The 24,360-nt window shown below is 45.2% G+C and overlaps 3 protein-coding genes across 4 annotated transcripts in view; 2 read left to right on the top strand and 1 right to left on the bottom strand.

Annotated features, from left to right (window-relative positions):
- Positions 1 to 129: 129 nt before the first annotated feature.
- On the top strand, positions 130 to 4,977 carry LOC135377338 (vesicle transport protein SEC20-like). The gene is made up of 6 exons (XM_064609693.1): positions 130 to 301; positions 556 to 648; positions 704 to 795; positions 1,028 to 1,129; positions 1,188 to 1,309; positions 3,991 to 4,977. Exons 1-6 carry the CDS (start codon positions 197 to 199, stop codon positions 4,176 to 4,178), a joined length of 702 nt encoding a protein of 233 aa, XP_064465763.1. The 5' UTR covers positions 130 to 196; the 3' UTR covers positions 4,179 to 4,977.
- A 5,149-nt stretch (positions 4,978 to 10,126) lies between these two features.
- Positions 10,127 to 22,011, bottom strand: LOC135377335 (CREB3 regulatory factor-like). 2 transcript variants are annotated; one of them, XM_064609690.1, is made up of 6 exons: positions 21,738 to 22,011; positions 15,695 to 15,789; positions 14,535 to 15,588; positions 13,172 to 13,245; positions 11,647 to 11,766; positions 10,127 to 11,535 (listed from the first exon to the last, which is right to left on the bottom strand). In XM_064609690.1, exons 2-6 carry the CDS (start codon positions 15,720 to 15,722, stop codon positions 11,438 to 11,440), a joined length of 1,374 nt encoding a protein of 457 aa, XP_064465760.1. In that variant the 5' UTR covers positions 15,723 to 15,789; positions 21,738 to 22,011; the 3' UTR covers positions 10,127 to 11,437. The 2 variants fall into 2 exon arrangements, with proteins under 2 accessions (XP_064465760.1, XP_064465759.1); XM_064609689.1 differs by having other exon boundaries at positions 11,635 to 11,766; positions 21,738 to 22,002.
- A 317-nt stretch (positions 22,012 to 22,328) lies between these two features.
- LOC135377334 (xaa-Pro aminopeptidase 1-like) overlaps positions 22,329 to 24,360 on the top strand; it is a 38,582-nt gene continuing 36,550 nt past the window's right edge. Inside the window, exon 1 of the mRNA XM_064609688.1 lies at positions 22,329 to 22,441. The gene's annotated coding sequence lies outside the window, so the exon portion shown is untranslated. The remainder of the gene's footprint in view (positions 22,442 to 24,360) is intronic.

The raw sequence follows: 24,360 nt of genomic DNA, 5'->3' as shown, positions 1-24,360 counted from the left end.
TTCTTGCAGTCGTAAATTTTCAGAACATATAATTTTTTTTTCTAGGACGTCTCCTTATGTTGTTGAGAAATAATGTAGCTTAGGGTTGGGGCGTTGGGGCCGCTGTCCGCTGTATTGTATCCAGAGAACAAACAAGCCGAGTCAAGCGAAGTACATCAGAATTCAGCTGTTGTTGGGTGTTGCGTGTACAAAAATTATGTTTCGTCTAAAAAGTAAAGGCTCCAACAATGATGCGAATACTGAAAAAATGCTTCGTCAAGAAATTACGAAACGAGATCTGCATGTAAAATCATGCATAAAGGTATGCAGAAATCCCCTGCTTTGAGCTCTGGAGTTTGACATGTGTTTTACTCCTGCTCGCATGTAAGGTTTTATTATGTTGTTTGCTGAAGCATGACATCGATTACGACATTAGGAGTGGGATAAACCATTCAACCACATTGATCCCAATAAAGTGGGGATGTGTCGTCATCTGCTAGAATTTGAGAGTCATGTATAGAGTCTTACAGTTTGTCGACTATGTGATCGTATCTTGAGCTGAAATACGTCATCTAGGACATACAGAATTGCTGTGGAGACCAGCAGGAACTGACAACACTCAATTTGGAGGCTGGCGAAAGCGTACGCGCTCTGAAGAAGGCTATTGATGTGAGTTTTTATATGAGGTTTACATGAAAATGTGTCTGACACAAATGTTCTTCAGGATTTGAAATCGCTCGCTATGGAGCAAGACAAAGAGCAAGACAGAAAAAGAGTGCTAGCATGTGTTGACCAGCACACGATTGCTATGAAAACGTAAGTGTTTCATGATAGAATGTGACTTTGCAATAAAATTTTGCATTAAATGCGGACAATTAAAATGCTACAAGCTAGAAACAGTATAATGGTTGTGCGCACCAGATCTGCTTCGAGTTGCACTTTATCATTACTGAACCGCAGTGAGGGCATATTCCTGTGAAAGTATCACACTTGGATAACTGACTCAAGTAAAGTTTCATCTATTTATATCCTCTACATGTTCCACAAGGAACACGGAAGCACTGAGAAAGGCCAACCTTACAGCGCAACGGGAGATCCAGAAGCAGTGTCACAAGGACCTGCTTTCGGGTGGATCGTCGACGCTGCAGAAGTGAGTCTATCGCAGTCATTGCACACGTCACTCCTTAGCCAAAAAGTTGTTACCACAGGAGTCGAGCGGACAAGGAATCTTTGATCCGAGGGACGTCTTCTATGACCGAGAACCTGTTCTCAATCAGTCGAATGATGGCAACGCAGGTGAAACACAGTGAAGATACTCTAGAAAGGCTAGGTATGTAAGCCAAGGACATTTCCTACAGCTGATTTCAAAGTTTACAGCTCTTTGTTGTTAAAGGGGTTGAGACAGGTCATCCCAGGTTATGCCAGATAAACGTAAAAAACGGTTCTTTGCACCGATGTGAACCTGTATTGAAAATTTCACAGCGAAGGGGGTAATAGAAGGCGGAGAAAATGGGCACCGCGAATACCGAAACTCATGGGGCTCTGACATCACAGCGCGCGCCGCCGCCAATGAGGCAGCGCACGAGAAGTCACGTGCTTACGGTAGCCAATGGGAATGGACGCAGCTCTGACGTCTGTGACGTCTGCGCTTCGCTCGGGATTGTGTTCGAGGGCTCGTATCTGGCTAAGTATGACACTTAGAACAATAATTCTTTTTTCCTGAGTATTGTGGCATGCAGTACAATGCGTCCATGATGTAATGAACAACATCTATGGCGGTGTCCCAACCCCTTTAAGAAAAATGATGGAAAGATGAACAACAATGAGTGAGTAACAACGTTGTGCAAAGAGTGACTCCGAACCACTCCGTGCTAGAGTGCAGAAGGAAACACTAAAAGACACAACTGATAGACACAGATTAGGCACTCAGTCCGAGTGCCTATCTATGTCAGTTGACTCTTTTTAGCGTTTCCTTCTGCACTCCAGCATGGAATCGTATTTACCAACGTGCCTCATCAATGCCACTACCTAAACCACTGGTCATTTTGCAATAGCATAGATATCTAAGATATATATACAGTCAACCCTCGATTTATGAACACCCTCGGTTCCCCGAAAAATCGTTCATAAATCGAGGGATTCATAAATCGAAAATTCAGTTAACTGAGTACTATCAAGCAAATGCAACAGTATTTCCGAGTTGGGATTGTGTTTATAATGCCATATATTGTTTAATTTTGCTTTTGACCATGCCTTCTGCTGTATCAGTCTCACAAAGAACAGACGTTAGCGCATTCACACTCTGTTTATTATGCAATACTAAATTGTTTAATTTTGCTTTGGACCATGCCTTACGCTGTGTCAATCTTGGATAAGAAGAGATGTCACCACATTCGCACTGGACTGGTCTCGGATTTCCTCCGGGATTTTTAACCTCCGTTTATTAATCTCCGGGTGACAGCGACCACCTTATTCATCAACTGAGGTCAGGAACACTTGGTCGCACCTTGTGCGACCCCGGAAAACCCATTTGTTGTTCGGATTTCGAGGGGTTAAGAACCGAGGGTGCAATACCTGGAAAACGTTTTGTCCGTTCATGCGTCATTCATAAGACCACGGAATTGTTCCTTTGAAGGTTTCTGTTGACCTCGGAACGATCCGTTCATAAATTGAGGGCAAAAACGCTGGGCAACTCCTAGTTGGTTCCCAGAAATTCCGTTCATTATTCGAATATCGAGGTTCATAAAACGAGGGAAAAATGAATGGAAAAAGTTTGGTTCCCCGTGCTCGTGTTCATAAAACGAGGGAATTCATAAATCGAAGGTTCATAAATCAAGGGTTGACTGTACTAGAGTGAAAATAATGTTAGGCACAGCATTCGCTAGGTGTTGACAGGAGAGCAACACAGTTCGAATGGAATTGATAGCTTAAAAAAAGGTTTTGTTGTGTATCATGTAAAGAACGTGGTGTTAAGCATGAACGGTACGTTTGCCGTAGAAGCAAACTAAGACATGTGCACGTTTCGTTTTTTGCACGCACACACACACACTCCTCAGCACTTCTGGAGCCTCAAGGAAAACCTGTGTACTTCCTCTTTTTCTTCAGTATGTTTCTTAGGTCACTTATACTACTGTCAGACAACAAATTAAATGTCAGTTAGTATACCGACATTTGTAGATCCTTTATCGTAAATGACAGTTACTAAATTCAGTATATCGTCTGACAGTAGTATTAGATCTCTATGGACCGGAGGGATGTGTTCTGCAAAGAAAATTCTGCTCAAGTGTGATAACCTCACCTACTTCTTTGGGAAACTTGTAAAGGCTTTCCGGTTCCTTCAGAAATTAGTAGAAATACACACGCTGACAGCGTTACTGGTTTATACTGTAATCTGACATACAAGGTACTGTATAAGTAGTAATTTTCGCGAGGTCCCGTTTTTCGCGAAATTCGCGAACGCCCTTTTTTTTTTTCCCGCGAATTTAAAGCCCCGCAAAATATTCGAAGCAGTGACAGAAAAATACGAGAAAGAAATAAGGCCCTGGACGGCCTGTAAGGCCTTAGTACCGGAGCAAGAACATGGCAGTAATGAGTTGAAAAATACGAAGCTGTCACGATGTTCACCGTGTCGATGCGGACACAAGAGTGAAGGGAGATGCGGAAATTTGGCAATGACCCCCCCATTGTAGTGCTCCGAGTCAGAAGGGCTTAAAAGGAATGAAATGGGCTATTGTCCAGGGTTGTTGTCCTATTTGTTAGGTCAAGGTGGAAAGTCCCAAAGACGCCTCGTGGGGGGGGGGATGCACTGCGGTACCGCAAATTTAAGGTTCTGCGAATAATTGCCTGATCCTGGCTCCTCGCAAATTCGCGAATTATTGAGCCCGCGAATTTAACCACTTATACAGTAGGCATTTAGTGCAAATTAGCCCTTTAACTCGGGTATTAAAAATATCTAAATGAAATCTGTTGAACTCGACTTGACTCGTACATTAGAAATTTTCCCTCGTGCAGTTGGTACGTCGACGACGATCACAGAGAGCCACGAGGAGACCCGCAATATGAGCGGAGCCATCTTTCAGTCGAGGAAACTGCTAACGAAATACGGTCGTCGAGAGATGACGGACCGTGTGCTCATCCTGCTAGCCATAACCTTCTTCTTTGCTTGTGTCCTCTACGTGTTGAAACGGAGACTCTTTTGACAGGCTTGTCCTTCACTAGTTCTTGCTGTCCATTCCCGACCAGTGCACCGATTGGTGCACGCGAAAGATTCCCGACCGGTGCACCGATTCCAGTGCACCGACACCATTTTCAGAAAATGTCAAACGGAGTGGAAATAGGTGACAAAAATTGATACGTAAGGATGCGGGTCCCCAAAAAGAAATTGTGCAGCTCCTTTGGTACTACTGACCAAACTTGTCATATTCTTCAGCCTTTTCAGTCTTCTTACGAGGTCACTTACGCTTCTTTTTTTTTTCTGTTGTCCTAAAAGTGCCGACCTCGGCCGTATTGACTTTAGCCGAGCCTGATTTTCTCGACAGAACAAACCTGTCGACATGCTACAAAGGCTGGCCCCATAAGCTGCGACGTCAATCTGGCCAATGACATCAGCTCCTGTAGGAGAGAAAGGGGAGTTGAGAGGGAAACAGTGTCTGGCTTGGTAGCATGCAAACCTCAAATAGCCCCCCCTTGTTAGAATGCGTTCTGCTCCCCTGCAGTACGATCAAAGTAAAATTGGAATGGTACTAAGTATCCTGCGGCACACCTTTTACCCTTGCCCCCCAGCCCTACGTGTATTGCAGCAGCAAGTATTTTTAGAGCGTAGTACGATACTTACACTATACCCCAAAAGTACATTTGAAGGCTGGAACAGGTTGGAATATGTGTATTTTGTAGGACGGTGTACAGGAACCAGATATAAGTTACGTAAATACTTGTGCAAAACAACGTAAGTGGGCAAATTCTGTGTGTTTACAAAGGTGCATTAAATACTGAAATGTCCATTATTGAGTTGCCTTCCTCTCTCTCTTCAATATGAGAAGTTAATAAGGTATTGCAACATGTTGAGTGCCTCACAGGGAAGATCAAGAAAGCATATCTCGCAGTTGTTTGAAAGGCGGCGTACCATGTGCATAATGACCAATAAACCAAGCCACCACTGGTTTTTAAAACAATGAGAAGCCACTACTATTTGAGAGCCTCTCCAAGGCCCAACATTGGAATAACATGGCATTATTTTTGGTGCCAAAAGTCAGTGCTGGATTGTACTACTGTTTTTAGTATAAGGGTATTAAAAACATATACTTGGATGTTTTTTAATCTGGGGGTTAAAAACGGGTAAAATCCGGTGATATCACGTGGAAGAGAGCAGACTTTCAAGTGGAAAAGTGCGAAAACGTGAGATGGCAGCACCGATTGTTTAGTTCACCCACACTAAGTCGGGTTTTCGACTTTTCCCGGGTTGAAGTTTGGAAACCGCTTTCCCACCACCGTCGAGGTCCCAGGACAGTGTTGCAAATTTGAAGGGGGTGGGGGTAAACCAACGGGCTGTACATGTACCGTAATTTCACGCGTAGAAGCGGCACCGCAGATAAGCCGCAGGACGCGTTTTTAGGAACGTTTTGAAAATCTTCTGGCAGATAAGCCGCGGTCAATACGATACGACTGATTTGTGCGACAAAGGAGACCACAGAGAAGGTAATATAAACCCTGTGGTCCATACCCAGGGGTCGGCATAGTGTACAACAAAGGAGGTCAGTTCTAGGGTTCCACCAAGATCAGATTGTGCCATTGTTGGGTGTCTTTCGTGGACTGATGGGTCAGTGGTCTTCCAGTTTTAAAGCTGCTTGGGGGAATGCACCAGGAAGATGAATCTACTCGAATGTGGACCCGTCCCTGTTATGCACTCTTCGTGCATCGGCAGGGCAGGGCAGTGCTGTTCCAGAGACACTGTCGGCCCTTTCGTTAAAACCGGCGTATGGGGAAAAAATACCGGGAAGAAATAGTCATCAGATAAGCCGCACCGGTGGATAAGCCGCAGAGCGCCCGTGAGAAGAACAAAAATAAGCGGCGGCTAATACGCATGAAATTACGGTACTCGGAGAGTTTAGACTGTAAAAAATGTGCAGTTCCTAGTCCAATTGAATAACTAAATGTTAGCTCGGTAGTTTAAAATTTAGAGACGACCGGAGAGTTTATTTGCCAAGGTGCTGACAACTATGCACGATTTTGGATATTATTACTGAACACAGATATGCATGCCGAGAGTTTTCTTTCGTAGACAATATACCCGGCAGATGCCAAAAAGTTTCGTTCATGATGTACTAAGGGTTAAAAAAAATAAATCGCCTAACAGATTTTCGAGGTTTTAGATTCGTTTCTCGAAACTGAAGAAAATTGAAAACCACATTTTCTGCTATTCAGTGTAAGTGTCCTGTCCCACCATTTTTCTTTAGCTGTCGTGTTGTCACGGTCATTTCCGGATACGCTCTACAAGACCAGAAAATTTTGAAAATGATGAAACCAATCAAAACTGCGTACAAGCCTTAAAAAGAGGCCATAGGTGGGAAATGTAAAGAACGATTTTTTACAGTGTATCGAATGAGTGCTTGGACAGGGAGGAAGTAACGTAGCTGAGAGAGGCACGCCTCTAGAAATTCCTTCAGACAGTACCATAAGTGAAGGAGTGATGATGTCAGCAGACCAAATGATAGCTTACAGCTGGTCTCTAGGCTTGTGCTGCTTCGTGCCAGCAAGACTAATTGTCGGAGTGTATTTAGAAATTAAACTGGTCAGTGACTGGACATCGTTGGCAACCTGTGCTCACACAAGGAGCACTGCTAAGCAGAAAAACATGCAGGGCCTATCCTGAAACAGCTACTGGGGCTCTACGTGTCTACACAGCAAACGAGGCCCCAAATATATGACAGGACAGAAATGGGTACTATATTACAGAAATTTATTGACAATAATAAAGCCATCTTTACATTTTAACTGCTGGTACATATGTAGATCCGATTTGAAAAATAAAATTGCATCCTCTCTCTCTCTGTTCCAAACGTTTGAGACAAACCATGCAAACCACCATTCTTCAACAGTGTTCGACAGACGTGGCCGACATTTAGCCGACAAATCAAAACTCCTACACAATGTACCGTTCTTTACAGTTGCAATGCAACACCTGTGTGGTCCAGTGAAAAACTCAGCAAAGCACTCAGACACAATTTCAGCCTTGAACTTTCCATAGTCATCACACGTTAATCAAAATATAGTTGGCCCCTTCAGCAACCTTGAGCCTTCACTGGAAAAAACTCCTTACACAGCACTGATAACAAAGAGCACACGAATTAAGAACACCTCGAAACTGTTCTTTGGAATCCCAAATAAAATCAGGAGTGCTTACAGGTAATTGGTTCACTGAATAACATAATGGAGTGGATGAACAAAAATAATAATCTTTTTCATAATATACTATCTCTGCAAAAAAAAACTTAATGGAAATAATTTATTTTTAATGGAACTAAAATTTGTTGTTTGTCCGATTTATTTTAAAATCAGCAATGATACTGGGTGCAGTCAAATATTTGGTCAATTTTTCTAGAGAATATTTAACTTCAACAAGATTTGAAAATCTTGTGTGATAAATTTACTTTGAAATATTCGAAATTGCTGTCCACTTGTCAATAGTCACTGCTATTAAAGGTAACAAAATACAGCTTTGTAAGTTAATCTGTACTTCGCAAACTGTTGACATAGCACAACTTATCCGATACATTTTTGCTGCCGTTTCCTGACAATTATGGCAGTCGAAACATTTGTCTAAATCTGCTGACTCTGGAAACAGTATTTGAGAATCTGATTTTTAACATTATAAAAATTCGACATTTTGTCTTAAAATATTCTCCAAATCCCCGATCACCAGCACGAAAACAAATTTGTACTGGTGGAACTGGCTTGGAAAGCATCTCAAATATTGGATTTCAGATCTTGCCAACATAATTTGTTCATTCTTACATTGTGGGTATTGAGTACCGCTCTGCTTCAACGAGGAGAAGAAAAAAAAGATCCATGACTTATCTAGCATTGCACTTTGCTACATCTTTCTGATGTGTAACACACAAACAACATGCAACAAAAACCACATAAAAGAGCTAACAGCCCAAAAAAAAGTGTGGTTGGCATTGTACTCCTCATTCCTGTAGATATGTACACCCACGTAACATACGAGATAGGAACAAACACTGGCTAATAACAATGCTGAGAATCCAAGCGTGAAAAAAATACTCTTCTTGGTTCTCATCTTTCGCTTTCAATAACACATTCAATACCCAGTTTGTAACACATCATAAACATTGTGTGCATCACAAGAAGCAGCCTAAAAATTCTCACAAATGCACGTTTGTTTTTTTTTTGCTTCAAAAACAGCACTGCATGCCCCTATTTGCGGTATGACCTACTTAGACGCGACACTGTCTAACGGCCAGCACCGCCCTTAATGAGCTTTCGTAAATTATTAAAAATAACAATCAATAAAAACGGTTCAGTGGTGTAAATTTGTAAGTTGTACGACAATGTCCTGGGGGTCTCTAATCTGCAAAAATGGAAACCACAGCAAGCTTGTATGGCACACTATAAGACGGAAAAATGCAAAATCGCCGCGCACCCGCCGCACAGTCTCGCCGCACAGTCTCGTGTTAGGCGCGACTGCTCGGTCGCCCCTTCCGCTATGCCCAATCCCCCTCAATGCGCTCGGCAATGAAGCGGAATATATATAAAAAAAAAAACCTAATCTTCGTTATCATTTCAGGAAGTTCCTATCTACAATGTAGGACGAGACAACAAAGAAATAGAAGCGCGGTAACAGTACCGAGAGGGAGTGACGCAGTGACTGGGACTAAACAGTGGCCCCCACGTAAAATGGAATTCCGCGTAATTTAAACCACTGACCCATTTTATTAATCGAAGAAATTAGTTTGGAAAGCTCACCAAGGCCGGTTGTCGAAACAATATTTCGTCTCCGTAGGCCGTACCGCAAACAGATATATGCGTGACTACAAAAAGGATGGTACAGCTCCGGTCAACCTTAATAATAACACTGGAAAAAATTAGGTCTCATTTCCCAGTGCGATAACAGCCACCCTTTGAGCACTGGGGGAATGGTTAAGTGAACAAAATCCTTGCGTGAAACTAACAGAATAATTTTGTTCAATTAAGATTTCCTCATGGCCCCAAGGGCTGCTGTAATACACGCTCGGGTACGAGACCACATTTTTTCCAGTGTTATTATTAAGGTTGACCGAAGCTGTACCTGAGGTAAGGAGAGAGAAAGAGATGACGCACACGGCCCTGAGAATATTGTGTGTGTTATCTCTCTCTTCTCTTGTCTCTTGTACCATCATTTTGTAGTCCTGCACCAGCATGTCAGCGCCCTGCTCTCCTTCCAACAAACGTGTGCGGCTTTTTAAGGAAAAACGTAACGTGGATTTATGAAAATTTTTGACCCACTTCTCGTGATGCACCCTGTATATATATATAAGAGCCATGCCTTTCCAAGTTACACCTCAGACTACAGGTGAGGTCTGGCGAAGCACTGTTCCTTTTGTTCCTGCGGACAGTTCTGTTCAAAATCAAACAACAGGCAGAAGTAGTAGTACTTTTTTTTTTCAGAGTGTGTTATACACGTCTGTTCTGCTTTACCAACTGTAGGAACTTTCTTATCCGTAACTTGATGTAAAGATAATCTTTCGATCTTTCTTTAAAGCAAATTTTCCATAAACATCAGACAGGGCTGTAGTCATCATCTATGGCAGATGTCAGAACGACAGTGTTTGGACGTCAGCAGTCGCATATGGGGATCGAAACAGCCCTGCCAGGTTAGATCTGCCAGACAAGACCCGAGGCAAGTAAAACTTGAGAAAGCATGACCCTGCAACTTGAAAAGCTGCCTCATTTTGCATTTGCATTAAATCATTAATCCCAGCAGTGACCCCAAACTCTAATATATATGTACATTAACGTAACACTGTCTGGGGTGTTTCCCCTCACAATGACGAGTACCAGAAAAGGGAGAGACATTTATACAAAAACTCAGGAACTAAGCACGCAAATTGACGCGCGCGTGCACACATGTATATCAATGCACTGCTCTGCGTTTCTCTTTTCTTTTTCGTACAACTCTCTGCAAAAATATTCCCTCCATAGACCACAACAATTATTCTGACATAGAATCTCATTGTGAAGGAATGACCCATTAATACCAGCATCCTTTGCCATGCACACTTTTCCACACAGAAAAAAAACAACAACAACACAGGATTGGTCTGCTCTACTATGTGTGAAAAGGCACTCTCCAAGTTGACTAGTGTTTGTAGTGACTCAAAAAACAAAAAAAAAACAAAACAAAAAAACCCAAGAAATACAAATGCCTCTGCAGTCATCATTGGGGTAGACCTCGGACCTTTAGGGTGCTAGCGGTAACGTTACGCCTCAACGAAGCAATATTGGAGAGAAAAAAATTAGGTAAATCTCGCAAGTTCTTAGTGCTTGAGAAATGGGCAGTGCCAAAGTAGGTGTTAGAGAAGATATTTGGGGGGCTAATGTCAAAACAGCGATTGCTAAAAGGCAAAACCAGAGACACGTAAAACATCTTAGCACCTTAATGTGAAGTCAATGTCTTAATCAGGTCAGTACTTTGATTCCTTCTGAAGAAAAAGAAAAAAGAAAGAGATAGGTGCCCTAAACATCCGGGGTCATTGTACAGACTTTCCCTGCCTTGGATGAGAGAGTCGGTCGCAGAACGAGAACGACAGAAAAAGTGTACTACGCTGTATTTAAAGATGTCACCACACATCCTTAGGCTAGAGTATTTGTCACGGGAATGAAATTGAAGGGGGGGGGCAAAAGGCATGCACTTCTAGTTGATGCGCTTGTACATCACTCTTTTTTTGCTGACGATGCTTTGGAACCTCAAAGTTTAGAACAGTTACAAGAATATATATATTTATATTTGTACACGTTTATACACAGTATTTACACAGCTCCTCAAACTAGTTATGACTGGAAACTTAACATACACGTACATAAGCACTAACACTACCACGCTAATCGCTAAGCTTAATTACCCATTGGGCTACGCAGTCACACACACGGCTCACGCAGGTGTCAAAATCAATCATGAGGTCGGGCCCGAACGTGCGGCTTAAAAGGCTAAAACTTGTTCTAACACAACTAAAAAAGCTAACAAAGAGGTGTGACTGGAGTGTGCGACAACAACAACAACCGTAACAACAATAAAGGCTGACAGCAAGTCGTGCAAGAACAGCACCCGTAACAATGGTTGAGACCGGTGCCAGCCCGGCGCACAGTTTTCCCCCAGAAAAGTTCCAAGCGACAAGCTCACTTTCATATCACAGCATCGTTTACCCACGCAGGGCTGGCATGGCCACCGCAATCGATCGTCGCCTCATAGGTCCGTGAGGCCCCCGTCAGTGTTGCCCGACGCGATGCTGCTCAGCACGCGGTTGACAAACTCGGTTGAGTGTCCGGCCACCTTGACGGGCACTGAAACGTGAAAAAAAAAAAACGGGCGTGAGCGGTGGCTGTGCCGCGACATTCAGAACGCTACAGGAGCCTGCAGTCATTCCCCGAGCATTTTGTCACCTCGATCAGTACCTATCTTCTTGATGATGGCCTCAAACTGGGGCGACAGGGGTTCCTGGTTGCCCACCTGGGCGTTCTCCACTCGTTCGCGCAGGAATCTCTTGGCTTCTGTGAAGGCAGCCAGCAATTTTCCTGCACGGGGGAAAAATACCCTGGTGTCTATCAAGTCTATCAATAACGGACGTAGAAATGTTAAGGGAAGAGGCCCCAGGTCACCATAGCTCTTCTGGGACTACTGATGCCATTAAGTGTGCCATCAACAATACAGAAACTATTATGGCATTCACAAATAACAATCCTCAGTCAGGACCACCTTTATGGAAGCACATAAACTCTCCTCCCTTGAAACATATGTCATAAAATGGTGCCAAAGCTGCATTATGCATAGATTGAGAAAGTATGTAATCATATCAAAGGCTAACAGGAATATATGTTCCTGTTAGCATATGTTCCTGGACATTTAGAAGCACATAATATAATGAACTTCAACATTAAATGTCTATCATGGGAGCCAAATGGCCCTATCATTCAAGTCTAAGGCAAATTTTCCCTTTAATGTGTTCTAATGTAACAACCTGGGAACTTTGTGGTGGACGTGGCCTTGTCAAGCGGCAATTGTGCTGCTTTTTGGCTGCCTCCAGTGTAGCTCTAGTTTTTATTTTATTTTTTACTTCAAATAAAAGATGAAGAAGGAAATGTCATTCCAGTCTTATAACATTATTGCAGTCTTGGTATGCAAAAAAGGAAGAACATTGCTAACACTTCAGCTTCCATTAAATTGTACGTTTTATTTTTTCTTGAAGATACATTCAGTCATCTGTAGCAAAAGTCCAAGAAGAAGAAGAAAAAAAAGGAAGGTGATAAAAATAGAACTGTTCTCTTAAGCTAGGGTGGCTGCTGCTGAGGAAAGGGTGTTTGGGATATCTCCCCCACCCCCTTTTTTTTTGTTTTCCCTATCCCCATGTGCAGTCTGTGATGAAGAATGGGAAAGAACAACAACAAACAGCTCATAATCTGCTCCACTGGTGTTGAACAAAACACTACTTCAAAAGATAACCCTCTCCCATATCTGATTATAGCCAGGAGGCATCAGTAACACCGTTGCTCAAATGGCTGCAACAAAGCGGACGCGGAAACAATAGCGAAAGATTATACTTAAAAAAAAAGATAACATTGTTGCCAACTTAATCAGATAAACCGCTATGGATGGGTCTGTTGCGAAAGCTGCTAAGTCATCCCGATGCAAGTGCCATTAATCCACGCTAGGCCTAGCTGACGACCGATGGCGACCGTCTGCAGCGGAGCAGACGAACAATAAAAAAGTGGCTTTCATCGTCACCACCGATTCATAGGAAAGGAGAAATTGGCGCGTGATGAAAGCAAAGCGAGGGGGACAAACAAGCAGCCGATCGATGGCGTAGCAGCAGCTCTTAATTCGGGCTAACAAACGCGAACGCCACAAGTATACGCTACGCGATGCAAAAACGGGCTCGCGTGCTGTTCTAATCGATGCGCGGAGGATGGACGAAAGGCTTACGGTGTTCCTGCTGCAATCCGTACAGCTTGAGCTTGTTGGCTTCGTGTTGGGCTTTTTTCTTCAGCCGGCAGGCCCTAAAAATACGAAAAGAGCGAAGGACGCTGATCATAGTGCACGTCTATTTTGAGACGTGCGGGGGGTCTGCCAAGTGGTCGACATTCGGTTTCTGAGACACAACATGATATCGTTTAGGCATTTATTGGCGGGGCACTCATTGGCGAGTTTTAGTACATCGGAAGGACTCTACGATAAAAGATATTACAAATCCAAGCTTTGCAATGTTAAAAAAAGAAGAAAAAAAAAGGCTTGGGTCCTCACTGTAAAGTTCGAATGGCGATAAAACTCGTAAGTAGTAATTGTTCAACGAAACGAAGGCTTTTATCATATGTTATCGCGAACACCTTCGGATCTACTAAATCTCGCTGTTGTGTGCAGGAGAGTTATCTGCGGCGTCCAGAGGGTGTGGCAGGATTAGATGATGTGTTTCGATATGGGAGGCAGTGATATTGGGAAGAATGCCCACACTGCTTCACGAGGAGTATAGACCAAAACGTAGATGTACGGGTCAACGCCCTCTACCCGGATTAGGGAGGAATGTACCCACCCTCCGGGTAATCTGTGCACCTGGCAGAGCCAACACCTCCCGCCACCACACCAGAGGGCTTCCTTGGGTGTAGCACGATTCACCCGCTCTTATGTGTGACCATTTCCCCCGCGCGCCGTTTCTCTCGTGCGTCCAATCCCCCTCCGCCGATTTCCCCGAGGGTTGGCAACGTGTGGTTCTTACCTGAAACGAGTGGATGAGCGCAACAGAAAAGAAAAAGAAAAAAAAAAAAGATTGAAGTGGTAAGCAAGTGAGAACCTTCCCTACTGCGGCTACTTCCTCGCGTCTGTATCAGTCAGCGGTATGCAGTACTAATCTGACCCTAACCTATACCTTACACTAAAGCACTAAAAAAAAAACAAAGAAAAAACTTTTTTTCTGTTCCTCACACAGGCTATACTTTCGGTATGGCGGACCACTCCACTCGGGCGGGGGAACGAGACGGTTGTTTCGTGACGGGAGAGTTGAAATCGGGGGAATCGTGCAGCACCCGGTTCCTTCACCTCCATCACTATGAAGCGGATAAAAAAAAAATCGGATAAAAAAAAATCATAGCCGAGTCATATACTGCGAAAATAAAGCGACACTACTCCTCGCTACTTCTGTCCGCATGCCAAGAGCACCATATTTCACCCTATGATACCGAGAAACTAACTCATCTTCCAACCGCTGTCAACCCATTCAAACACATGTTATTCCGCGCGAAAGAAGGCCAAGCACTTGCTCTTGCAACCTACGACAACGTAAAGTGTTACTTACCTGGAAGCCAACTTGTTCTTTTCCTTGCGCGACTTGTGCCTCGCGTTAAACGGCAGCTCGCTGACGGGCGTCAGATCGTTGATGACTCGTCCGAGCTTCTTGAGCTCCAGCCCAATGCTGTACAGCTTGCGCGGGTTCGGCGTCAGGTCATTGCCGTCACCCCGTCGCGCCTTGCCCGCGTGTTTGACCCCTTCCAGGTGACACTCGGGGCTGAACACGGGATCCGTGACGTCGTGTAAGACGTGCGGGTCACCGCCATCCTTGGACACCGACAACCGCGGTCCCTTCGGACCTTTGGCTTGGACGTTGTACTGCCAGAAGTACCTCTTCTTTTTCTTGGTGCCTTCCTGGGGCGACGCTGGCTCTTCGTCGCTCGCGTGCGAATCCGAAGTCAGACCGTCATCCGAGTCCTGGCTGCTGAATCCTTCGTCTAGAGAGGGATCCGTGTTGCGGTCCGCCCAGGGCCCTTCTCCAGCGGGAGCCGAGCTAGAGAGCCGGTCGCTCGTCTCTACGTTCGTCGTCGTCGTCGTTTTCGCTACCGGAACGGGAACGACGGGCAAGCTGCACGCCATCGGCTGCCGGCCTGCCAGAAGTTCCGTTAACTGCGGAACGCCCCACGGCGGCGCCGCGAAAGCGCAGCTGAGCGCGGGATCTGCGGCCAGCAGTTCGTTGACGTCAAGCGCGTCTAGTCCGGATTCTTCGTGCGCGTTCAGTTCGGCCAGCGTCGGATCCTTGAGGCTTTCGGGCTTGTCGCCCTGGAGCATAGCGTCGAGCTTGTCCAGGTCGGCGCTCCACATGGAAGCAGGGCTCGTGGTGCGTTGAGCGACGTAAGGGTCGTCCGAATCCATCTCCCAGAGTCCGTACGCTTCTGGAAAATCGGCCGGAGGAGCAGCCTCGTTGCTCTTTTCCGTTTCCTGGCTGACAAAGTTGGATACCGGGGCCTCTTCGGTGCCGTCGAAGCTGAAGTGCTCCATGGAAAGCCACTGGTCAGCGCCTTCCACATCGGCTAGACGCAAGCCCAACGACTCCAGGGAGTGTTGCGACCGAGGAGGCCCTGCGTGATAATCATCCTCTCCTGGTCACGAACTTCCCCTCCATGTCTCGTTCGGGGCTCACACATTTCTTTATGTCTGCAAAAGAGTTGCCATAAGATTGCTCACCTTGCTGTCCTCCTCCCAGTTCAACCATGACGCCTGGCCACAGGGGGCCGGCCCTCCGCAAAGGCGTCTGATTCCCAGGAAACTCCAAGGTGACTCTGAGGACGAGAGTCATTCATCACCCAATAATATACTATCGTCTCCTCCTTTTCCGCAGTCGCTTTCTTATTCCCAAGGATGCAGGATCGAACCTGGCACGGTGGACGTCGTCCTCCGTGAGGGACGGTGTCATTTTTTGGCGCAAAGTGTTTCATGATTTCTTTCAACAGGCTTCAGGTGGGCAAATGATGCCATCACCATAGTTGTCTCCGAATTATCGCGGATTATTTCCAGGAAGCTAACCATTCCGAATGAAAAAAAAAAAAAAAATGATTGCCATATTTCAATGTTTCATGTCCTTAGGCACCTTGAGGCTTGTATTCTGTTCATATGTTTGTGTAATCAGTCACAGAACAGTTACTTTCCATCATGTTCAGCAAATCTATTCACTGCCGAAAGCGGCCTAAATCACGCCCCCGGTATGACTCGAACCTGGATCTATTAGGTTACAAGCGCTTCACTTGTGTTCATGAGTTCAATTGTGACCCGTAGAGAAAGGCTCCGGCACAATTCGAAATTCTTATAGTAGTGACTGTGTAAATAAAGTTCGGTACATTCTTCAGAAATTACAAAGAAAGTTGGTTTGGCGGTCGGGGACACCTTGGCTGTCAAAAGAGCAGGGAAGCTTATATCGAAACCGCAACTTCTGAAGTCTCCTCTCTCCAGCCCTTCCTGGACCCTGCGTGACGTCACAGGTCGTCTCGTGCGGGGACCATCGGCTGTTAACTTGGTTTTTGGCACGCGTTTGGTAACTTCCTCGTGCGACATGGATGACGAGTCGTCTGCTTCCTCGATTTCGTTGCAAAGTATACTCTCCACTGGCAGAACAGAACCAGTGTTGCTGGACCGCTCTTCCGTGGAGGAGCGCCGAATCACGCGAAGGAAAATATTCGTTTTCTAATTATCTACGCCACCTGGGGATGAGAAATTGTGTCCACTGAAACATCACACGTTATGCATCAAACGTAAAAGACGGAGAGGGTAATAGAAGTTTAGAAAAATGACCACCGCGAATACCGAAACTCTGCGGCTCTGCCATCACAGCCCTCGCCGCCAGTGAGGCAGTGCACGAGAAGTCACGTGCTTCCAGCTGCCAATGGGAATGGACGCAACTCTGAGGTCTGTGTCGTCTGCGCTTTGCTCGGGAGGGCATGTATCTCGCTAAGTACGACACGTAGAAGAATAATTCTTTTTCCTCGGTATTCTGACGTGCAGTACAATGCGTCCATGATGTAATGAATCACATCTATGAAGCATGATGGAAAGGACGAGTAGAAATTAGGATTCCAAGCCCTGGGATACACAGTCGCACGAAAGAGTACGCAATCCTGGTGCGCTAGTCAGGAAAACCGCCTTTCTCCCTTTTCGGGCTGTATTTGGCACCGCCCGTCCCGCGTCTGACGCAGAGCAGTCGACTGGTCGCCTTGCTCCGTCGCTGTAGCAGACGATTCTCGGCAGCCAATAAAAATGCTCGTGTTATTTGACGTTACAAGACGCCAGAAGATGCGGGGAGAGATCGCCACTGCTGCGTGCACTCTTGGGAGCACATTTTCTCACAATTTTCAGAAACAAATTTTCTCAGAAACTTCCCAAAGGAAACATTTAGCGTGACCGGGTTTCTGAAGGTTCATATGACGCAGTATGTTCGGGGTGCCTTACGTGCTCCTTTAAATACCGGTACATACCGCATGACCTTACGTGTCCGAGACCTGAAATTCGAGCAAACATGCCGGTTCCAAGGAGAGGACCCATTCAAAAGCAGCCGCTTCCAAGGACAAGAGAAATACTATGACTTCATGAATCAGGTGATGGTATTGGACGGTTGCCAACAACCGGCGTATTTTAAGGTGTTCCAGTGGGACAACGGGACCCTTCACATAAACTGTAATGGCTACTCTCACGCAACTTTCTGACGCAACTTGTTTCTGACAATGGTTCTGGGAAGTCGGGTGCGTCAAACATTTCACTGACACTCGACGATGTTGTTAACCTTAGTGTGTTGGTTACTGCTCCCTGCTGTCCATCTGGGCACAATGGGTTCGCGGTACGATGCTGGGTCACCATTCAACCTAAACCGCGCCTATCGGGAGCGCAGGGAGGACAGCGACCCAGGTAAGCCTCCGTCGGCGTTCTTGGTTTCGGCTCATTTGCATAGCGAAATTCGGGGATGGATACTACACGGCACGCGCCCGTTTCAGGATTTTCAAAAGACATTCTGGCTTTCAATGAGGACTGTATCCCATTCTGTTATCTCGCTTTTGCCCGAAATTCCCTAATTAAAGACTTCATTAGTGAATTTTGGGTAATTAGCCATCTTGTAGTTACATTCTCGCCGAGAGGATGTCCACAAAGCCACCAACAAGAACGACACCTATGCTGCTCTTATAACTTCTTTATAAAAGTCGAACGGATAAAAAATGAACAGCCTGTATACGTATTCGTTTGATACCCCCACAGCGCCAAGTGGCAGCTTTGTGTACTTAGTATTGCCGTGTGCGTACAGTTAAAGTAAGTTAAATATGAAGAGCACACACGTAAATTTGGGGGACAAATTGTTTTTCTAGCCATTGTTGTCAGGGTGGTGGTGCTTCTGAAAGAGCTCGGTTCAGGTTCAGGTTGCCAAAACCCGTTGCCGGCCTCACAGAGGGCGCGCCTAGTACAATCAAGCTGGAGAATGATTCCACATGATCCAGTATCTACAGGGTGTGTGTGTGTAGATAAACTCCAGTGGCATCTGCACACTTAAGTCGTCTGCTTACCCGATCAACTTCCGCTGGCGCATGATGGCGCATTTATGCGCGCGAAAGCTACAGAAAAATCGCGGAAGCCATACTTAGCGTAAAAAATCTAAAGCGACAAAACATCGGCTTCCACGATTTTTCTGTAGCTTTCGCACGCATAAATGCGCCAGTGTGCACCACCGGAAGTTCGTCAGGTAAGCAGACAACAAGTTGAACTCATCTGCACACACTTATTTTTGGTCGGTTTCAAGCCAATATTTTCCCCGGGATTACACCGCCTGACTGTAGCAGACGACAGCACACTTTCTGCAACTTTGTTCCAAACAAGTCGCTCTACATCACGACCAAAGTCAGGCCTGCAGTTGCTCGTTAATTTCGCCGAATTAGTGTAATAAGTCCAGGTTCGAACCTGCAACTTTAGGATCAGTAGGTCTTAACAGTATCTCGATATTTCAAAGCGGTATCTCAATAATGAACACCAGCTGCACCGACAAAGCGTGATGAGGCGCGTGATAATATATAGGGTGGGTGCAGATAAAGTAGCCCCACATTCGTGCACGTATGGCGTTGTGGGGATACCTTATCTGCACCCACCCTGTAGATTTTTTTTTTATGTATTACCCCACGTTGTCCACACCTGCAATTTATTTGCAACATTACACAATTGTGACCCTGTCTTTCTCGGAAAAGGTTGGCCCTCCGCTGCTCCACAGCATGAATTATCTCTGCCCACAAACGAGGTCTCGAGAGCAGACTAAAAAGACATTGTTCGATTTAATGGACTCTGGTATAATTGAAAATTTTGGGAATGTTCACTCGATATCAATTATCTGATACGCTTAAGATGACACAAAGTTTGCACGTGACTACGCACAGCCACGACGATCCTGACAGCGGCACACCGGAGCAATTTGTGCCGTGCACGTCACCGGGAATCGAACCCCTAACCTTTCGTTCACTGTGTCAATGCTCACTTAACCGCCGAGAGGAGAGCTCTTGGCAAGGAATCGATGAACGTGAGCAACAATCGACAACGACATCGTGACCTGGGTTTCAGCTCCACTAGCCATCCCATAAATCGGGCTCCGATTGTGTTAATACGTCGGCAAAACATATACCACTGAGCTTGGGTTGAAGACAAGCGGACGGACGAACAAACAAACATACGGCATTGAGCCTTGTCCTGTGAAGTTTGTTTGGTCCTGTTGTCTTCACCCAAACTCGGGGATATGTTGACTATGTCAAGTTTACACCAGCTCGCTCGCATAATCCTTTTATGCTGATTGTGTCGTGCTTTTTTTTTTTTTTTTTGCCAGCGCAATTTGTTACCGTGTTACACCATGCGACTGATAACGATGTAATAAATAACCGTGGGTGACGCTGCAAATGTCAATTCAGATTACACTTGCAGGACGAATGCCAATTTTCCGTCATCACATTATCGCAGTCTTTCACAGTAAGAGTTTAATGATAAGGGAGGGTTGGATCCTCATCCCCTGGTCAAGACGAAATAGCAACAGAAAATATAGCAGACGACAAGCTAAATTACTCTGCATTCGATCATCGAGAAAAAAACTATTAGCGTATGAAGATTTTGGCCTCACTGTCAACTAGTCCTTTTCGTATACGTATCATCAGCGTAATCTTATCGCATTTGTCCAGATCGCACACGCCCAGACAATCCAGGGGCAGATCTAGAGGGGGGGGGGGGGCAGTGGTTTACCCAGAATTTCGTCCTTTAAGGGGGTGGGGATTGGGCTCCGCAAGGGGGTGTAGTTACATGCTCTTGACGAAATATTGCGCAATCTCACAAAATTTTAGGGGTCTCCTTCAGATTTCGGGAAGGGGGGGGGGGTCAGGATATCCTGACCCCCTCCTCAATTTCTGTCTTCACATAATGTTTAATTGACCTAGATCGTGTATCTACCATGCTGTCCAAGGCTGGACCCCCCAGACTCTCACCAGAAGAAATGCCTATGTAGCAGACCACAATGCAAATATTATTGTCTTTATTCCACGCTATGGTCGCCATGAAGCCTTTTCTATGTAGCGTCATTACTTCCTGGTGTACTCGTGTATAATTTATTGAACATGCTGTTCCCATAGCTGCAAACCTCCGAAAACAGCCCGACAATAATCGGAACAGAGCAACAAAACGCAGGCTCCGAATATTCTCGAACGCGAACTCGAAGCGGACGATTACCCAACCTCCAACAATTTCAGCTGATTTTTGAAAACAAAGTCACGGTTTCGTCAACGTCAAATACAGATGTAAAAAGACCCTCTAAACAAGCTCGGCATAAACATTACGGCTACATCTGGAATATTTTCGCTTTCATTATTGCAATCTTGGTAGCAATGTTTATGCCGTATCACGGTGTTGACAGAAGATCCTTCCGCTATAGGGATCGGGTACATGAAACCGTCACTGCTTACAAGTGATTATCGCGACATCATGCTGCCTGCCGAAAAGCACATCCGTAGATCATTCTCGAACCCCCCCAGCAGCAATGCGATTTCGTTTTCTGGGCGACAACCCCTGGCGCCTCCGAGTCAGTGAAACCTATGACTCACTCTACGGCTCGGCATCACCGTCGGAAACACGCTGGAGCTAGCTGCAAGCGGCCGGCCGCGAGAAGAAAAAAAAAACAGAAAAAAATCCTCCTTCCGTTCAAGGTCGGGGATGTACATATACAATATATTATCTCTCTAGTGCGATTTCGCAACCAAAAGCGATTCTCTGCTTCTGGCTGCCAACTTTCCTCGTGGCATATTTCGGGAAACTAATAGAAAACTAGGCTGGACTTCATAGTATCTGTTCTGCTGATTCACTGATTTTATGCGCGTTCAGAGCGCGCACGCAGGGAGCATGATGCAAACATTTTGCGTACCCCCTGGTACTGTGACAGCTGGTGACAATGGGTAGACCTAATCAAATATTTTTACATTGCACACGTCAATACTGCAGAGTCTAGTTTTAGGAGGTATAAGCACAAGATTCTGGGTAAGCTGTTTCGTAAGCCTTTTGTTGAAGACGCACTGAAATATGGCTCTGCACGGGGTGGCATTTCGTCAGCAGTAATTGGCACTTCGTTTAGCGGTTAATATGCGAGGATTTGCCGTTTAGCAAGCATATTTCGGCTGTTATGGCGTTGTCACGTTGAAAGAATACACCGCTCTAGAAAGTTCTGATAGGCAACACTCACAGTAAATGATGACAAATTCCCGCTGGTTTCCTGTGTGACTCGGCGCTGGTACTCCGTGCAGTTGATCACGAGATCACTTCGATAATATGGCGATTCTAATCTGTCAGTATGCGTTTAGAAAGGACAAGATTTCGGGTAGTTACCACACAACTGAGTTTTGTTTTGATTCTACAGCTCGCATCACGTGATAACTTTGCCAACCGACGTGCGCCGACCAATCAGATCGTCAGCTTCTGAGCGTTGCTCCACCTCTGCAGGAGAACCTTGGGAGAATATAGCAGTAGTGATCGCGGTTTCTGTCAAAAATCTAGCGTGAATGCCGTCGCTTTCGCACAAAACGCATCGCGGAAGCTTCGAGACACGTTAATAAATGTTCAAAAAAATGTTGCTAGCCGAGGTTTTCCCGTCGAAGCGGGAGCCGAGACGATATATTTTGTAAACAAAGTTCCTTGGCGTTCCTGACGTCACAGCGATGACGTAAAATGTTTTGGCAGTCGCACGTGAGGTCACCTTCACGAGGTTGCTGTCATCTAGCGGTGGCTTTATAAAACATTGAAAATTTTCCCGCCACCTGGTGAGGCGGGGCGGAAACGGGCAACAAAAGAAAATGCGTTACTCTAAGAACCCTACCCGTCAATAATAACCCTATTCATCTTGTTTCTGTTAAACATCCTCCCTCTTGGTTGACTCCTCACTCCGGCAAGGTGATTGATTTTTATTCATTCCTGCAAGTCTAATTCTGTGCATTTTGGCGATGCTGAGCTCCTTGTTATGCTTAATGAGCTCATTTGTAGACTTGGTTTCAGTAATTGAAAAATAGAAAACATTTGACAAGTCTGTTTCTGTCGTCCATAAGTAAAATTTCAGTATGGCTGATGGGGTTAGTTAGGCCTAATCCTGGGGAATTAACATTTTAATTTCTACCCAAATTTTGCGTCGCCTGGAACCGTTCTTGAAGCCGTTTTGTGTAACGAACATGTGGACGACTCGGGACGCCAGAAATTAGTAAGCGTAGGGTTAAGCAAGCGGGAGATCGCCTCTGTAGATGACTCGGTCTATTGATTGTCGACAATATTCTTGGTCTCCGTGTTTCCCGCAAGTGCCAGCCTTTCATTGAGGACGGTGAGTAGAGTCGCATTTGTTGACTTGGTCGGCCGTCGGCCCCGCGATCGTGTTGGACGCTGTCTGCGAAAATCGCATTATTTCACGTCAAGCCGTCGTCCTGTTGCCTTCTCAACGATCGAGGCCCTTTGTTTGATCGCCTTCCACTAAAGGGCGGCTTCCCGATGCTCTGTTAGATGTCACTACAACTTTCGGGGCCCTCGACGACAGGTTGGCCGAAAAGGGGTAAAGGGGGAAGTTCGAGAAAGGACTTTTTTGCCATCTTTTTTTTTTTTCCCTCCCAGCCCCGTATTTTTTGTGCTCTCCATTCTCCTCTTCCGCATCTCCTGCAATCCGGAGGAGGAGGGCGGGGGAAGGCGGAGGCTTCCGCGCTTGTAGAAAAAACGCCTTGATGTCCGTTTCCTTCTCCCACCTTTTTTTTTTTTCTTCCTCGCTTTTTGTATATTTCGCCTTCTTTCCCGGTTTGTTCTTTTTCTCTCGAATTCTCGCATGCCGGTGGCTGGCAGACAGCTGACCGCCGTTACTTCTGCGTTTTAGTGATCGTCTGCGTTTTAGTGATCGTCTGCGAATTGACTGTTGGATTAGTTTTGACAATCTTGCGTGTGAATTACGTTTCGTGTAAATTTTTAAAATCTTCCAATGTCTCGTTTTCGCTTTGCGTACTGGTAAGGGAATGCAACAGTGGATTTCGTTTGTTTCTCATCTCGAATGATACACGCGAGCTATTATATCTTCACGTCGTAGTTCCCACTGTGCTGCTTTAAGTGAACAAGGATTGCGATAACGTCTAGCCAGGAATTGGTTTGAGTTCTGCACACATTTTGACTTGCTTTGGCAGTGTACATTGTTAGATAACTCCAGCCTGCACATTTGCAACAAAAAAAAAAAAAACTTTTGTTGTGTATGTGTGTGTGCATTGTAATACACACTTGCTTATATTTGCTTATGTTTGTGGAGATAAGAACCTGGTGCTAACACAGTGTGTTTTATGGTTGTTTCTGATGTCTGACCTAAGCACCATGTTTTTATATCCACCTATGTGTGAGCAAACTAGCATTGGTGACAGCCAGATTTGGGAGAAAAATATCAGTAATACCATTTATGCAGTTATCCCGCACACCTCAAAGCGTTTATAAATGCCAGTATGGTAACATAAAGCTTTACAAGGGCTGTCACATAAAGGTGAACTTCTTTACATGAATGGAAAGCAGCATGCCTCGCTACATATTGCATGTTTACATGTCTTGATGTTGCTTTTGATGTGGCAGAGCTTCACTGAAGCATATGTTGATGAATTGCAGGAGATTTAACGGAACAGAGTATGTTTTGAGAACGTTTGTGCACGTGTGCAAAAATTGCTGTTGAAACACACCATAAATGTGCTTCAGTTTGAAGAATGTGATGTCAGGGCATTATTGGCCGCAATATGGATTTGTAACCATTACAACAGTTGACTGAGGTGATAGATTAACACGGAGGAAAAAAAATACAGAAAAATACC

This window comes from Ornithodoros turicata, chromosome 1, assembly GCF_037126465.1.
Source record: "Ornithodoros turicata isolate Travis chromosome 1, ASM3712646v1, whole genome shotgun sequence".
In the NCBI taxonomy this organism is placed as follows: Eukaryota; Metazoa; Arthropoda; class Arachnida; order Ixodida; family Argasidae; genus Ornithodoros; species Ornithodoros turicata.
The sequence above is the reverse complement of the archived record's forward strand: the minus strand, read 5'-3'. Positions and strand labels throughout refer to the sequence as shown.